The sequence below is a fragment of the Myripristis murdjan genome, chromosome 16 (genome assembly GCF_902150065.1).
Source record: "Myripristis murdjan chromosome 16, fMyrMur1.1, whole genome shotgun sequence".
Classification (NCBI taxonomy): Eukaryota; Metazoa; Chordata; class Actinopteri; order Holocentriformes; family Holocentridae; genus Myripristis; species Myripristis murdjan.
In genome coordinates, this window is record NC_043995.1 from 21,515,649 (window position 1) to 21,533,327 (window position 17,679).

Consider the following 17,679-nt stretch of genomic DNA (forward strand, 5'->3'; position numbering starts at 1 on the left):
CCTAACTGTCTCGTTAATGTCACTGTCACTTCCTTTTATTAAGTGCACTTCAAAGTGCATCTCTGGAGGGTGCACTGCTAAATGTTAACTCGCAGAAGGGGGGTACCCGTTAGGAGGTCAAGCCATTAATTAGGGCACCTCCCCAAAGACACTAATGTATTATAGAGCTGAGGTTTCCCCTGTGCTCAACCAGCATGATTACGCACACATCCACCCACACACACATACCGACACACACACACACACACACACACACACACACGCACACACAAGATGTACATTCATATTTTATATCGGTGTGTTTTTCCCAGCGTTTCTATTTCAAAGTCAAGATTGTCTGTTGAAATTGCCTGCCACCCTCAGCTATACCTCCATCGCACACTCAAAATTGCCTTTATCATGCCCAACCTGTCCATCTCTCACCCTTTCATTCTCTCTGTTTTCTCTGAAATCTGGCTTCATGACATTAATGGAGGCAATTAACTCACCAGCACCAATGGTGAGAGTGAAAGATGAGGCTTTAGAGACAAGAAAATTAAGGGCCAAAATCCATTTAACCCTATATCTTTCTCTTTTCACCCCCTCCCTATCAGCCCGCTCTCCCTCTCCCCCGCTATAAATAGTGGTGTTAATTTCAGTCAGTGTGATTGAGCTTCAGTGGTTCACAGTTTGCTCTGCTACTAACAGATGGAGGCTGTGAATTCTAACAGCTGTACACCTCTGAATGTGTTTGTGTGTGAAAGAGAGATATTTTATGTGTGTGTGTGTGTGTGTGTGTGAGAGAGAGAGAGAGAGATCCAGAGACAGAAGTGGAGGTGAGTTGTGTGTGTTTATTAGGTGTGAACATGTGAGCGATGACTCTGCATGCACAACAGTGTTGGTTTGTGCATGCTGAACTCCAGCATCAGTGTTTGCTGTTGGCCCACTGTGGCTATGGATTGCTGCAGCGTCTGCTGGTTTGTCTCTCATAACTAGATGGTCGTTAAAACTTCCGAGTGGACTCCAGCCAATCAATTACTTTGATTGATCAGTAAAATGCCCAGAGGAGATGAAAACACTAGCAGGGCAGGAGACCGGAGAAGAATCTCAATAGCCTGGAGAAGCACTTCTCTCTTGCTCTCTCCTCGATCCTATTGGCATGTGTATGAAAAACTGTGCGCAGAGGAAATTTTTGTTTAGCATCCTGTTCATCTTTTTGAGGTGAGAAGAAGCCATATGAAGGACGGAGATAAGGAAAGGCTTCAGGTGGAGGCAGCAAGCCTTACACTTTGTCCCTTTTGAGCTATTCAGCAGCGGTCTAAAAACACAGGACTGGCATATATTCATGACTTTTTAGTGCCAAGCCAATAGTTCAAAATCAATGCAAGGCGGTGAAAGAATGATAACTTCAGGGAAAAAAGATTAGGAGGCAGCGTAGCTATTAAAATGCAGAGTGTAAGCCTTATCCTTCCTACTATGTAAAGCACCACAGATCCCACGGTTCCCCGGGCAATTCAGAAAACATGCACAGAAATAAACAGATGGACACAAAGCTAAAACGCCAGTGTTGAGTCTTTATTGAACTTCCATGGTACAGAAGGAACCACATGTCTACTGAAATGCTACTAAAACTCACAAGACACTGGATTACTGGAGTACTGCACGAGCCACGCATGATGCCACCAGCACTATGTCTGTAGTGGAAATGTGTGTGTGTGGGGGGGGGTCATACCTCAAAGCGGCTTAAAACAAAACAAACCAAAAAAAAAAGTTGCCAGACACAAACAGAAATTAGGTTTTGAAAGACTCTGGAAGATATCACTGACCGATAGTTAATATAAATAATAGACTTTAATGCAAATCCAACTCTTGTACACATTTTCATTCTGCATACATGTAGAATCACTGGAGAGATAGAAACGGTGTTCCTCCATGTACCAGTTTCCTTTGGTGTGCATAAGACAGCAGGTAAGCCATGGTTGATAATGATGTCAAGGGAAATGGTCATTGTTATATTTTCCAGACGTTAACGTGAGACTGAGACAAGTAGACTGTCCAATGAAAAAAAGGCCTTGCCACGGTAACTCGATGGCTTATTGATCGAGTCATGCAATTTAGCAATTCTTATTTCCATGACAACATTATAAAACATTGTCTGACAGCTCTCTTGTGCACCAGCTGAAACTTTCAAGACTATTGATTGTAACAGCATTGTCCATTCTATCCATTCCAGCTCTGTGCGCAAAATAATTTATCTCCATCTTCCACCTCTGGAAGTACTATATGCTTAACACACCTCTACATAGTCCAATAAGAACAAAGGATGCTCACAAAGGCACAACAAAGAGAGGTGAACGTCTGCCAGATAATTAGGAGAACAAATCATGAGGAAAACTCTGAAACAAAACAGACTCCTCGACACATTGCAGAGGAAAAGCCGCACTATTTGCATTTCAGGCGCCCAAAGCGGGGAATAAACAGCAGTTTTTGGAGCGTGACATGTTAAACACATTGCCTGCTGGCTACAGCCCTGCCAAACAGCTTTGTGAAATACCCCCTTCAGTCTTCGGAGATGCTGAGAATGGCTTTTTAACCATTTACAAACCAAATACGAGCCTCTCCGATATGAATTTCAATGTCATTTCATCAAAGAACAGTCTGTGCTGGATTATAATTTATGTGGAGCAGCTACAGATGTGCAACTGAATCACTGGAAACAGTTAAGGGAAGCTCAGGTAGGGTGACTCAGGGGTAATAGGATGTTGCACGGCTGTTATACTGCTTGTTTGTGAATTAGTCACGGCAGGTAGAGGCGCAACGTGGTTGGTTAGCTGGGCAGAGCTCGGGGCAATACAGGGGATAGAAAACAGAGAGTGGGCTACAGTGAGGCAGAGCCACATAAAAGAAAATTACACCGAGCACAGAGGAAGGAAGGAGGGCGCGAGCAGCAGGAAGATGAGTTCGGGTTTTTAGACCTCAGGGAAGCCGAGGAGTTTTGTGATGGCTGGATACCTGGGATCCCTGAATTCATTTCACAGTCTTAGAGAAAATAAAACGGCGCTGCAGGCACACCCTCTGGTCATGTTGATGTTCCTCCTCAGGCCCCGTAGAAATGTTTATCATGTGGAAAAACAGTCACCTCAGAGGTTCACTACTGGGATCCTGACACGCAGCAAGAGACACACATATACACACACACACACACACACAGCGAGAGTGAGAGAGAGACAGGGAGGATATGGGAAACTTGGGAGCCCTGATGAGCGGAGATGGGAGGATGGAAGTGGAGAGGGAGGGAAAGAGAGAGGACTACAGGAAAAGTGGAGCAGGGAGGCCTGGAGGAACAGAAGCGTAGACGCAAACAAAACTCCAAAACAGGAGATTGGGAGGGGGGAGAGGAAAAGAGATGGAAGAGCAGAAGGAAGAGGAGAAGGTGGAAGGAAAAACTGATGTGGGAGGAGAGAGGAAATGAGAAGGAGAACTGGAGTACAGCCCTATAATTATCCTGATTGAGATTAACTTTAAATACCCTCCCATAAAAGCATCATTTCATGGATGGAGCTTGGGCGACTTTCACAGGCCCGCGATGACTCATCTGGAGAAGAAGTTTAAAAACACCGATACGTCTTACAGCAGCACAAACACTCCAGGCCTGCATGCTCCACAGAGAATAGCACTACTGTCCAATTATACTCCATGTACATGCTCACCAAGTACACAAAAGAGGTAATAGGGCTGTTTCACACTCGCACACACGCATACCACAAGCACACAAACAAGCAAACCTGAATCAGACACCTCAGACACATAAACACACACCGTTCAGAGTTGGTGAGGCGACTCATTACCTCTCCCTGTCGGTGAAGGAGGGGGTGCTGTGCAGTGTCTGCCGGCTGTCCTCCGAAGCGAGGGAACGAGGGAGGGCGAGGGAGAGGGGGGGCGCCACGCCACGGGAAAGCGGGGGTGGATGCTGGGAACAGCTGCGATCGTAACTGAGAGACAGGGATGGTGAGACAGATGCAGGGAGAGAGAGAGAGAGAGAGAGAGAGAGAGAGAAAGGAAGGAAGGCAGGAGGAAGATGGAATGATGGAGAGATAGGGAGACAGGTGGAAAGATGAGCAAAAGCAGGGCAGAGGGGAAAGACAGACGGAAAGGAGAAAAAAGAACATATAGACAGGGATAGGAAGAGACAGATAGGAGCAAAGGGAGAGACAAAGAGAGAAAGATAAAGGGACAGAAATGAGTAAAAATAGAGTGGGAGGCATAAAAAGAGATCATGGGAGAAAGATATTAAAAGACAAGGTTATAAGGAGAGGTGGACAGAGGGAGAGAGGGAGAGAGACAGATGGAAAAAGATGATAGAGGGGGCGAGTGAGATTGAAAAAGAGCAATATAGGGAGACAAAGAGGGAGAGTGGAAAGAGAGAAACGGCAGAATAAAGACAGAAAGAAAGAGAGGCAGAGAGAAAGGAAGAGACGGAGAAACAAAGTCAGAGGAACATCAAGAATGGCCGAGCTATTTAGCTTCAGCGAATACATTACGCTGCCACTGTGAGAAAATTAGTGCACTCATTGGACCCATTAAATCACTGTCGGAGGGGGAGAGAGGCAGAAGGAGAAAACAGGGAGATGGGGAAAGGGCTGCGGGCTGAGAGAGGGAGGGAGAAAAAAGGAAGAGGTGGGGAAATGGGTGGAGGGAGGGTTGGTGGGGGGCAACAAGGCGTAACATTATTTCAATGGGGACTGTGAGTTATGGAGTCACAGGTTCCAGCTCTTAAGAATACTTACGTACACAACAAAGCTGTGCTTGCAGCCATAAAAGCCTGCCTGAAGCCTAATCTTCCCTCACTAACACCTTTCTCTGCCTGTCTGACTCCTTTTTCTCGCTGCACAGACACACACACACTCACACATATGCATGCATACACACACAAACAGGCACAAATGACAACATTAGCCACACTGACAATTTTAGGGCTGGGAAAATCACAGAGCACATATGCTGCTCTTCTACAGTGTAATCATAATGAACTGGACTGTAGCCAATTTCCACTATAGGCTATCATTTCAGTCCATCTGTACCCCCCTCCCATTCGCTCACTCAGTCTAACACATGGCATTATTTACACATTTATGACACTGAGGCACAAGCCAGTCTATAGCACTACACAAAGAGGCTGCCGCTCTGCCTCTGAATCCCTGCAATTCTCAGTTTGTACTGCCACTTTGGGATCCACCGGTGTGGGTTTCCACTATTCCCTCCACAGTGGGGGCTGATGAAGTTATTGAAACAGCAAGTTAAGGCCAGCCTCGGGAACAGAGGGAAGGGGCTTATCGTGTATCAGCTCACGGCAAGCTGGAGGATTATCTGTGGATCTGCTGCCGGACTGGCGGTGCTGGGAGAGATAGGAGACTGGCGAGGGAGATAAGAGAGGAACGGCCGCGCTTAAGACGGCAGTGTTAGAGCAAGGCGATGATGCTAAATGAAAGTAAACAAAAAAAAAGTATGAAAGAATGAGCGGGGAAACACTTGCACGGAACCTTGGGAGACAGGAAAAAAATCCTTGGGACGTGAGTGGAGAAAAGAGGCCTCGGTGGGAGGAGAGAGAGAGAGAGAAAACAGAGGGAAAGATAGCGCAAGGGAGAAAGGGGAGATAATGTGACTGTGTGGGAGCCTGAGCAAAACTGAGATTAAGAGCATGAGAATGAAAAGGGAATATGAAGGAGACCAAATTATACAGACTGAAATAAAGAATTATAGAACAACAGAAAGGCTGGTAAGATGAAGCGATAAGAGGAACAGGGCGGAGGAGAGTAAAAATATAAACAGGGGAGGGGTAGTAGACAGAAAAGGAGTAGAAGAAAAGAAAGCAAGGAGAGAGGGGAAACTTAGAGGGGAAGAGGTGAAAGAGGCGAGTGGGTCCCCACGGTCAAATAAACAAGGTGTTATTGGTTTGATCAGCAAAGCGTGGAAGTGCTCCACTACATCACGAAGATGACTCCCCATTTCCAGCTAATGGCCATGTGTGCAGTGAGCACATGTCAGGAGGCCAGGCAGCATCACGCAAAGAATCCTCCCGCCCTATGTTTACATGCTCCAGGACGTTAAATGGCCGAGGCGCCACGAAGGCGGGTCGACACCGGTGGAGCCATGGTATAGCTCAAGCCCCGCAAGCATGTAGGGGAGCCGATCTGTTTCACCATGCCTCCCGTTCTAATGGTTATAGTGAATGTTTAATCATTGCCACTCTAATGGTACTAAATGTCACAGCTGTGCCAACTGTGACTTTCAGGAACCCAAGTGTTGTTAATAAAGTCATTAGTACGCAATTACTCTACTTGCACTTTGGGGGTTGGGGGGGTGTGGCGGGCGGGGGGAGAGATACTTACAACGAGATACAAAGAGTTTGCTTGAAAATAATCATGAACAACAGCCACACAGGCGCGCACAGACACGGAGAGACACACACGTACACAAATACACAAACACATTTGAGGCTGATTAAGAGTCAGATTCTCATTTTCACTAATTCCTATGCATCTGGTCCAAACCATAACCATTACCTAACTCTCAAAAACCCCTTTAAAACCCCAAATTCATTGCATCAGGAGAACCAGTAGGTGACACATCCTCACGAGGAGGCACTTTTACAGCTTCCCTGTTCATTGCTACCCAGCTGCTGTTAAGGGAAATTTGTGGGAAATGTGAAGCACTGCTATGTAGGACTGGGCAATATATCAGTAATACAATGATACTGAGATGTAAAATCATCCTGGATTTTGCATTTTTTTTTTCATATCTCGTGATACGGTAAATGTGTTGTCTTCTTGAATTTAAAGGCAGCATTACAGTAAAGGCATGCAATTTCCTTCCTTCTTCTTGTTCTATTATTTGCCTCTACCTGCTTGGTCATCATATCCACATGACTAATTTTGTGAAAGCACCAACAGTCATCTGAACAATGTCATCACAATAATGATATTGAGCTATACAAAAAAATGATGTTATTTGATTTTGTCCATATTGCCCAGTCCTAAGCTGTGTGTTTACTGAACCAGAGAGGGTTTGCTTAGGACGCAAGCTGTTTACACCAACGCCTGCTTCACATTCATATGACGACATACACACACACACACACGTCTATATGAGAGGAGAGTTTGGGTTCCTACCAGAGTTTGGCTGTTATGACGACAGCTGTCAGTATGAGCAGCGAGGAGATGGTCACTGTGACGTAGAACTGAGGGTCCACTGTAACACACACACACATACACACTTATGCAGTTACTAATCTCAGACTGTGTGGCCATAATTGTGTCCAGAACAAAGAAGTAATCAATGAAGCCAGCTGAACATGAAATTGGAAGTGCAAGAATTGGGCCTCCAACTATAACACCAATCCGACTGACGTCCTGATAGCGCATATCTCGCTGTGTGACAGCAGCCAATTCCTCCCTGTGAGCGACGACAACTTTATTAAGCATTCCCCGCCACAGACGCAGCTGACTGCACACAGCGGGCTGTCAGCCTTCTCCCTGGTGACAGCTAATTCCCTGGAGAACTCTTGGCATGTGTGTGTTCACATGGACTGCGGCTTGTGACCACTTTTATTTAGAGATCCTCCCTGATGCCCACCTTCCTCAGGCTCTGTCTCCTCTGCCTCCGTCCCTCCATCCCCCACTCCCTCCTGGTTCCTGGCCTCCAGCGGGTACTCCTCCTGGGGTTCGGTACTGCCCGCCACTCCGTCAGGGAAAGGCCAGATGTCGGTGGTGGTGGTGCTGGCTGCCTGCTGGTGCCCATGCTGGTGTGGCTGGTCAGTTTCCTGGCTGGGCAGGAAGTGATAGGTCTCGTCCTCCAGGGGCTGCGTGGGGCCCCAGACCACTGCCCAGAGGGGGGTGGGCGTGACCTGCGCTGTGACGGACAGCTGGACCGGCAGGGCGTCCACCTGCCCCTCGCCCTCACTGTCGTCACGGTTGCAGGTGGAGGGTTGTGTCGCCAGAGCAACCAGGAGGAGGGAGAGGAGGCAGCGGAGGGCAGTCAGACGTGTGACAGGAGAGATGGAGCTGGAAGAGAGTTAAGAAAAGAGGAGGAGCGAGGGAGAGAAAAGGGAGAGGGAGAGAAGTTAGAGCAGCAAATGCACTGTCCACAGGAGCCGTGCTTGACCTTAACAGCTGACACACTGATCCCCATGCCAGCAATCAGTCAGAAAGCCTTTCTCTTCATCTATCCCTCCTTCACCTCTAGTACTATCCATCTTACCATCTCTCCATCGCTTCGCTCTGTTCACTGAGACTCCACTCCTCCGATCATCTCTCTCTGGAAGATAAGACAGAGGGAAGGGGGGGAAAGGAGGTGGGGGTGGTGGGGTGAGAGAAAAGGGGGAGGGTCCAGTTTTTTTTTTAATGTTGGCAGATAGATAACATGTAAACACAGACACCAGCAGTGGTTTTGACAGATAATCCCCTCTCCCACCTTTTTTTTTCTTTAATTCTAATACATACACAGACTCCTCTGGGCATTGCAATTTAACGCTCAATTATACGCCACATTTATACTGTATGCACATCTGGCATGCATGCACAAACAAACAGAGGTGCACTGTCATTGTCCATTTTCCTAATCTCTCTCTCTACACACACAGATGTACAGTACACACACACATACACACACCTGTCCACAACACATTCATCATCATTAAAGGCATCATGCAAGGAGACAATACTCTATATGGTACTCTCAGCGCAGAGAAATAACTTCCCGTATAAAACTACTGTCTAAATGCCACAGAAATGTCACTTAGAGCAGGCAGACACACAGGCACACTAGGAGACAGACACAGATGCGCGCACACACACATACACACACACACCGACACATATCAGTTATCATGCCTACCTCTGGCAGTGAAGAGAGGGAATGAGAGGGAGACAGAGAGAAAGGGGGAGATATAGAGAGCAAGTGAGAAAAAAGCATCGGTTGCCTTAGCGACTGAGACATGTAGAGTCTGCTAGAGTAAGAGAGAGGAAGAGAGAGAGAGAGGGGAGAGAGGGGTGTAGGGAGGGCAAGAGACTGTAGGAGAGAGATTTAAATGCTAATTATGTTTTTTTAAGATGGGTTCAATTAAATGGACGCAGAGGAAAAGAAATGAATTTGGCGATGCAAATAGAAACGATACCAAGGACGACATTAATATGCTCATTTTAGATGCAAGGGGCAAAAAAAAAAAAAACTCTTCAATTACGCTTACAAAAACAGCAATGACACCCCGGAGAGAAACTGATAGGGAGAGACAGCAAAGAACGGGGAGGAGGGAAGATGAAACAAAAATTTAAAAGATATGTATTTAGGTGTTGGTTGCACAAATTAGTGTATATAGTAGAAGGAAAAGCAGTGGCACAGATAAAAAAACACACACACACAAGATACATATTTAGGCAAGGGAGTCACGGTGTGACAGCTTTATTGGATGTGAAACAACATTTACATAGAAAACAATATGTCTATCTCTCACTCATGCGCTCTCACACTTTCCCGATCCATATGCTCGCTCTCCGTCACTGACACTCACTCAGTCTGTCACACTTCGCTCCCCTCCACCTCTCTCTCCCCCTCCCTTCCTCTCATTTCCTCTTCATGGCCGTGGGGCATGGTGTCTTGTAGTGTCTTGAGCTCGGTGGCAGGCTTATCAAACCGGCACTCACTGAAGAACACACCGAAACCACGAGCCGGACTGACCCTCCAACTCCTCTTGGGACTGGCTGTCTTTGTCCTCATCGTCATCATTACCGTAATCTAATTTTTAAGGAAAACAGCTGTTAGGATTTACCATGACAAACGTCACCTGGAATAAATGAACACCGTGGTGTAATTTATGACTTCACGGTTGCTCATCAAAGGTGTGAACTGTGAATCGGAAAACGAGCAGCTGATATCTGTGAGATCTGCTGTGCGTTTTCAGTACCATCATCGCTCTCCACGTCATCCTCTGTGTCCCCTTCTGACTCCAGCAAGGAGTTGTCCAATCGGCTGTCTCGCCTCGCTGTGACGTCTCCCCTGTAATGTTCATACCCTCAATTAATGAATCACCTACTATCAATGGAGCTGCATGTCACAATCAGAAAAATTTAAATCCCATTATACCTCCAGGATTAGCTATGCGGCTGACCTCGAATAAAAGCTATACACTAATGAATATGGAAATGAGGAGAATAATTAATCAGTTACGAATGAAATGCTGCTTTTTTCCAGAGTGCTGTTGACAGGTATTATACCCACCTCTGCTTCCCGGAGCTGGGGAGCTGCTCCCATACGATGAGGTCACGACCCCCAGTCACCCAGCGATGGCCTCCACTCCCTGTGAGCCACGCCGCAAAGCAGAGGATTCTGGGAGCCTCAGCACAGGTCAGAGAGGCCAGGTAGCTACACTGAGGCAGAGAAAACACTGGATGGAGAAAGGGGTGAGAGGAGAGAGGGAGAGAGATCATGGGACCCGGGAACAGATGAATAAAAAGTAATTTCAACTTTGTCTAAAGTTCATACTCCTCTTGCGGGCTCTCTACAAAGCTATGAACTTTCAGTTACGCATGGTTACCCAGCTACTCACAGTTCAGAGTGCTCTCTCCATTGGCCAGATCATAGCAGGAGCCAATTAGTAGGCCTGCTGTCTGATGAACACAATCTGTTACCCCAGCGATGCTGCTGTGATTGGTCAGTCTGGACATCGTTCCTATGATAATTGGACAGATGTTAGGGAGAAGGATTATGCAAATTTTTCTACTTCTTCACTCTTTCCTTCTTTGACTCCTTCTTCCTCACACACACACACACACACACACACACACACACACACACACACACACACACACACACACACACACACCTCCCTCATCCCATCCCAGTTCTCACCAGTCCTCCAGTGCAGGATTTTTATCCAAGATTGACCATAGGCCAGGAACACTTGGTCTCCCCGGGGACTGAGGGCCAGACGGCCCCCCGGCCCCCCTTTGCAGCCCGTCACCTGGCCGGTCCAGTGGTGCAGCAGCCTCAGGGGGTCGCGCTCCAAACACCGATTCTCCCACACTGACACCCCCCCCTCGGCCGAGCCACTGAACACCAGTGGACCCTGCGACTGTGGAGGACACAGGAGACACGGTTGTCATGGAGACCTGAGCCCTAACCCAGAGTGTGCACGTGTGTGTTTGTGCGTGCATGTACATAAAAAAAAGAGTGAGAGAGCAAAAGGGAGGGAGAGTATATATGTTTGTGTAAATGAATGAGTGTAAACACTTCCAAAATGTACGTGTCAGTGCTGTTTTTGGTTATAAATGGATTGCACGCTGTGCATGATGAGCAACAAAAAGGGTGACAATGATGCGCTATGCTTTAATGCTGTAGGCATGTTTTGATGATTGCAAATTGAAAAAATGTGCATATGCAGCTCAGGCTTTCAATATCCATAAAAAGCCTTTTTACTCAAAATATGTACAGTGTACTCTCTAAAATTGGCTGAGCTGCACTGCATACATCTCAACAAATATCTTTGATTTCCATTTGAAAGCAATAAACAAGGAAAGCTAGCATAAGGACAGAAGTATAAGAATATGGTTTGATTTCTTGGGAAGGAGCAGCTTTTACATTTATATTCTAACAAAAAATAATAATGGTGTAGTCTAAAGATGTTATAGAGAGCCTGTGCGTGGAGGGAAACACTGACAGATTTGCTTAATGTTTACACTGGCCTTCTTTAAAACTGGGCTGAATATGAAAACAGCTTGAGCATCCTCAGTGTGGACAGCATGTCATGCCATTGGCCAATAGGTGAGTGACCCACCCACCTGGATGGAGGTAACTGCTTCCTGGTGAGCATTGATTGACTGACAGTTTTCCAAAGTGTGCCAGCTCCAGGCCTGAACTTTCCCCCCATCTGGGGGTGAGAGAGTGTGAGGTTAACACAGGCTGACAGGCGGCTGGCAGTCATTACTGCTGGTCCCAGTAAACCCACCTGAGCCTGGCTGCCTAAACTGCCTGCTGCCTTCGCTCTGACACAGCCAGAAACCACTAAAATACAGTGACTAACTTACTGGCAGATGGAGCCACTGTGTCAGCCCCTGCCCATACATTAGTAAAGACTGATGTATTCAAAAACTGGCACAAAAAGAGCACAGGTGCATATGGCAGCCCCATAGCACTTTCACAAATGTACACAAACAAGCCATATAAGATCAGCTACTATAACTTCCTGCTCCAATTATTCTGCTTCATACTGTATCTGTCACTGGCTCGTCATTTCCCGACAAACACCTACACTCCCCCACACAAAAACATACCTGATCCAGTGATGATGTAGCCCTCTTCCTCCGACACGAAGCAAAGAGCAGTCACAGCATTGAATGTGTAGATAGACTTAACACACTGGCCTGAAGGCAACAGGAAAATGCTAATTTAATTTACAACACACAGACCACCAATCACACAGGCACACATCTATTAAAGTGCACACACAGGTTGATATTTCCCAGAGTGAGCTCAAAGGCACCCTCTATGAATAAATAAATAAATAAATAATACATACATACATACATACATACATACGTACGTACGTACGTACGTACGTACACACACACACACACACACACACACACATATATATATATATATATATATATATATATATATATAAAGAGAGAGAGAGGGAGAGGGAGAGATGGATATAGACAAGTGTGCGTGTGTGTGCGTGTGTGTGATGAACTGACCCGTGCTTAAGGCCCAGATCTTCACACAGCAGTCTGCTGAGCCACTCAGAATGAACCTCTCCTTGTCGGACAAAGACAGGGACCAGGCTGGTAGGAAGGCAGGCCAGACAAAAGAGAGGGAGAGGAAGGTGGGGAATAAAAAAGGATCAGGTAAGGAGAATAAGAGGGGGAGGGAAAAAAAGAGCAGCAAGGAAGGGAGTAAATAAGTGATGGCGTATAAAATAAAATGAGAGCCACTGCAAAAGGAGCCAAAGGCATAGCGTGACTACACATCATTTAAAAAAAAAAAAAAACTTCATCTCAAGCCATTAAATAATTATTTTGATGATTACTGTGAGGGTATAGTTCTATTCAGTGATATCATTTATGCGCTGCTTTTCTCTGCTTGGTATTTTAAGACAGGAAGCGAGAGGTGGAGGGAGTGTAGGAGGAAAGCTGGAGAGGGCAATGGAGTTCAAGTGATAGAAGGCAGACTGAGGAAGCTGTGAGTTTCTACTGAGGTTATCTCTCTCTCTGGAGTTGATCTGATGAACTACTCCCATAATTACAAGACCCGAGGATAGGCCATTAAGCATTACTCAGCTCTAGCCTGCCTGTATGCATGTGTGTGTGTGTGAGTGTGTGTCCATCTCTCACCCAGCCTCCTGCAGTACTCAAGCGGAGGGGCAGACAGGCAGGTGACCCCACCACTGTGACCCCCCAGGTTCTTCTGCTCCGTTGCCGTGGGGACGTGCCACACCTTCACTGTTGTGTCCCGGCTTGGAAGAAGAGATGGACAGAGTGTGAAGTGGAATAGTGAAGAGGAGCAAAAGTGAGAGAGAGAGCGAGAGAGAGAGAGGGTGACAAAAACAAGCAAGGTTAAAAGCATTCAATGAAAAAAAAACACAAGAGTTTTGAGCAGAACTATCAGCACAAAGGGAGATAAATGCATGTCAGGGAACGAGTGAGAGGGAAATGGGAGGGGGGGGTTAAAAGAGAGAGAGAGAGCATATGAAGACATAAATTAGCTGAATTATTCAGTTTCCAGATCCATTATGGATATCAAGGCTGCAGGAGGCTTACCTTCCAGAGACTACAAGGTTGTCAACGGCAACCACACAGGTGACTATGTCACTGTGACCCTCCAACAGCCTCAAGCGAAACTTCGCCTTCTCCCATGACGCTTTGAGGGATGTAAATTCCCTGTCTAGAAAAATGAATACAATTTGCGCAATTAGCAATGTTGACTCATCAGCACCTCAGCTGGTTCAGCTACACTGTTTTTCAATATGGATTAGTCTGCCACTGCAGAGCGTGGAGCTAATTTTGCTCCGTGGATGCAGCACATGGGTCCTGTCTTCAGGGAAGCAAACACTGCCTGTTGGTTTTAATTCTGGCAGCAACAAGAGCTTGTTAGGATTGGGACTCCTCGGGGCATACACAGATAAATCAGAATTTAGATATTAATCGTAAATTAGTTCATGACGACAGTACTGTATTTTTAATGCTCTACTATAGAGATCTAATGTTAGATACAACTAGTACTTCTCCCCAGTGAACCCACCTTCCTCGGGCGGCTGCGGCTCCTCGCGGGGGTCTGTACGGGTCAGGGCCGGACAGCCTTCTGACACGTCTAGGCAGTGATCTGACACCTTGGCCGGTTCTCCCGTCTCCTGCTGTCGGCCTGTCTCTCCTCCCCCTCCCGTCTCCTTGTGCCTGGCAGCCGGCGCTGGCGTTGCTTGAGCCTTGGACTTCAGCTCTCCCTTAAGGATCTTGGAGGCTGGAGGCGTTTGTGATGGAAGGGCCTCAGGGGCGTCCTCCCTGTGCCAGCACAGAAAACAGGGCTGAATGAATAATCAAGGTGCAAACTGTACATGGCATCATTTGTAACAGCATGCATACCTGTGCAACAAGCACTTGTTAACCAGCAGCTAGTTCTGCGTATCAGAAAGAGTGGGCGTGCCGGATTGTTTCAGTGAGTTTGATGTTAATATCCAGCCCTGTTCAAGACGATTTCAGTTATCAGCACAAGGCCCCCGAGCGGTTTTCACAGGGAGGATGGAATCTCTGAATGTTGTGTATATGACATATTATGAGCGATAGAAAGTTCCCATTTTCTCAAAGTGTGACAGTATTTGACCTCCAGTGTGTTTGGCTAGACATACAAAAAGATCAAAGGCTTCAAAGTGAATGTTGTTGCTTTTGAAGAATTATGCTTCTCTCCATCTGCCCCCCTTGCTGGTACCTCTCCCTCACTTCCTTACACTTGTCTTTTCATCTTCTCCTTTTTTCCTTCTCCCACAATCCCCAGAGTTTGCTGCGGGCCAGAAAGCTGCAGCAGAAGCTCAGCCAATCTGGAACGCAGCTCCGCCTTCCTGGAGATCTGAGGGGAGAGGAGGCAGGAGATTGGTTGTAAACCAAGGTACTCCACAAGTTGTTTATATGCATAACCAAAATATTCTGCCCCTCCTGATTCATTAGATTGCAATATATACACACACCATTCCTCATTCCTGATTGCTCATCATCAACTCTGAGATAAGTATGAATGAATGAATGAATGAATGAATTAGGTATGTCAACCCCTTTTAGCGTGAAAAGTTGCCCAAATGCTAAATCTGTCAAATTGATCAAGTATCTCTATAAAAGAGAGATGAAAGTACAGACTTTGGAAACAGCTCTATTGTCAGTGATTGGGAGCATAACACTGCAAGGACACAATTATTATTTGAGCTGGTTATTTGTCAGTGACAGCACTTGTATTTCAGGAAGTGACCCCAAGAAATTTATTCTTTGTACTGTATCAGTCAACACAGTTCTCAGTACAGCTGTATGACAATGGGACATTATACGTTAAATGAATGTATAAACATCATTACCTTGTTTTCAATTATGTAATGTAGTAAATGTTAAAATGCTGAACTGCCCTACAGCACAGCTAGAAGATTTGGAACTGCCCTTTATATATAATTTATTATGTCTGATGCACTCTGTTTGTGAGTATGAGTTTCTGATCTTCTAAACTCCTGGGGCAAAGCTGTCAATTTATCCATTCCACTTGTATCATTAATTCATGCAAATCACAGTGTTTTTCTTCTTTATAATATCAACACTGTTATTTAAAGTTTCAGAAAGCCGTACTTCATGAATTCGTAACACATCAGCATCATTAAAACATTCCCCTCATGAAATCAAACTTACTGCTATGTATCAACAGTATGAGCCTGTTATAACACTGTCATTTTGCCTGTTGGTACACAGCAGGTATACAACACTACACCACAGGGAGGCTGTGAGCAAGCATCTGCTGAAGTGTCCTTGAGCCAAACACTGAACAACAAGCTCAGGAGAGGTTTTCTCCTTGTTATCATGACTTATTATTTCACAAAGCAGGATTAGCATGATTGCAAGATCGCTTTAAAAAGTGTCAGGACACATCTTCTGAAATGTGTTTATTACGAGGAATAATCCATGTGCTTGACTGAATCGTATTCCTGTATCTGACACTCTTGCTGCACAGATTCATATCACTGTTACAAGATATCTCATAATGTCTCTTCGGTTCTCTGGCTAGCGCTCTGGTCCTGCTCTGTGAAATAACCCCAGACCCGTGCTGTGATGAAGTGTAGGCTGAAGCCATAACCTGTGAAATGACACCCGGGAGAAGTTTATTAATAAGTAATGTATGTGATGTACAAATCATACTGGGGGGAAAAAATTGCAGATGACATCTTCTGTACCTTGAATCTTTCCTCTGGGGTTAGAGTGATTTTGACTTCCAGATTTTCAATCTGTCTCAACTTCTTCTGCAGCTTCCTCACCTCCCCCATTTGAAGCCCCTCTCTAAAGCGCTACCAGGTACTAGTTACTCTCCTATCTGAAGCACGACCGCGTCTCAAGTTGTCAGAAAGTGTCCGAGATGCAACATTACTTTTTCTAATGAAAGGTTTGGAGAGGGGAAAAAATAAAGTAAACAAATGTATGTCAGGCGGCCCTCGGTCGCTGTTTGGGGATAGACGTGTCGCCGGATGTGGAGGACACTGAGGTAGGTGTGTATTATTGTCCTTACAGCGACATCATGTGGATTGTGAAGGAACTGCCTTGAAAAAAATTAAAACATAAGTGAGTGCACATTAAGCAGGATCACATCCATGCAGTAATACAGACAAGGAAGGATCCAGAGGGTTAAATGCTACATGCAGTTCATTCACGGCCAAGACCTTGAAATGACCAGAGCATCAAAGGGGAAGTAAATATATGCTGCATTCAAGTACCCCGCTTACGCTTCAAAACTGCAAAAATGTCGCGCATTCGTGAGCCGTGGACACAAAACTAGATTTTAGTTGGTGTTTTCTTAAAAAAAAAAAATAATAATAATAATCCAGTGGCGGAGAGCTAATTTGTGCTGCAGCAGCAACATGAGAAGACCATATTTAATTTATATGTCAACTACATGTTTCATAGAGTAGAAATATAAAGTAATCCTAATTAGTTCCATATACGATAGGAAACAGTAACATTATAATAAATATATAAATAGCACATAATTAATACATGTTACCATTACTAGTTTAGAAGTGTTCAAGTTATCCGCCCACTACACGTCACGCTTAGGTATTATTAAAGAAAAACAATCCGAGTTTGACTCGCATACCGTCAAGTTTTAACATTTACTATTTCCGAAGGTACTTGAACGTAGCATTAGTCGCTTTCTCCCCTCGCGCAGAATAACCGCCGGCCCAAAGTTACAATGATAACAAAACCAAAGTAACACGGTTTCTCAGTTTGCTACAAGCTTGCAGATTCATATCAGCGAGAGTTTTTACTGAAAGAGACAGCGGCTCGCACGGACTCGACACATTTTGGCGTTAATCGGCCCTCAGTCGCAGGAAATGACATCAAAACACACACTCCTTTGTCTGACGACCTTATCCGGAGGAAGTGGTGCTCAGACGAGACAGCCAGCTGCTCC

At 45.7% G+C, this 17,679-nt stretch overlaps 2 protein-coding genes across 3 annotated transcripts; both read right to left on the bottom strand.

The window, feature by feature from the left end:
* Positions 1 to 3,823: 3,823 nt before the first annotated feature.
* Positions 3,824 to 8,304, bottom strand: pianp (PILR alpha associated neural protein). Its single transcript, XM_030073127.1, has 4 exons — positions 8,236 to 8,304; positions 7,612 to 8,039; positions 7,149 to 7,227; positions 3,824 to 3,971 (listed from the first exon to the last, which is right to left on the bottom strand). Exons 1-4 carry the CDS (start codon positions 8,244 to 8,246, stop codon positions 3,824 to 3,826), a joined length of 666 nt encoding a protein of 221 aa, XP_029928987.1. The 5' UTR covers positions 8,247 to 8,304.
* A 1,114-nt stretch (positions 8,305 to 9,418) lies between these two features.
* On the bottom strand, positions 9,419 to 17,673 carry LOC115374219 (vegetative incompatibility protein HET-E-1). 2 transcript variants are annotated; one of them, XM_030073037.1, is made up of 14 exons: positions 17,619 to 17,673; positions 16,448 to 16,807; positions 14,972 to 15,090; positions 14,272 to 14,528; positions 13,791 to 13,914; positions 13,365 to 13,486; positions 12,729 to 12,815; positions 12,303 to 12,392; positions 11,811 to 11,899; positions 10,882 to 11,104; positions 10,580 to 10,702; positions 10,252 to 10,417; positions 9,938 to 10,029; positions 9,419 to 9,768 (listed from the first exon to the last, which is right to left on the bottom strand). In XM_030073037.1, the coding sequence occupies exons 2-14, from the start codon at positions 16,535 to 16,537 to the stop codon at positions 9,674 to 9,676; spliced, it is 1,677 nt and encodes a 558-aa protein (XP_029928897.1). In that variant the 5' UTR covers positions 16,538 to 16,807; positions 17,619 to 17,673; the 3' UTR covers positions 9,419 to 9,673. The 2 variants fall into 2 exon arrangements, with proteins under 2 accessions (XP_029928897.1, XP_029928896.1); XM_030073036.1 differs by lacking the exon at positions 17,619 to 17,673 and having other exon boundaries at positions 16,448 to 17,423.
* Positions 17,674 to 17,679: the final 6 nt, after the last annotated feature.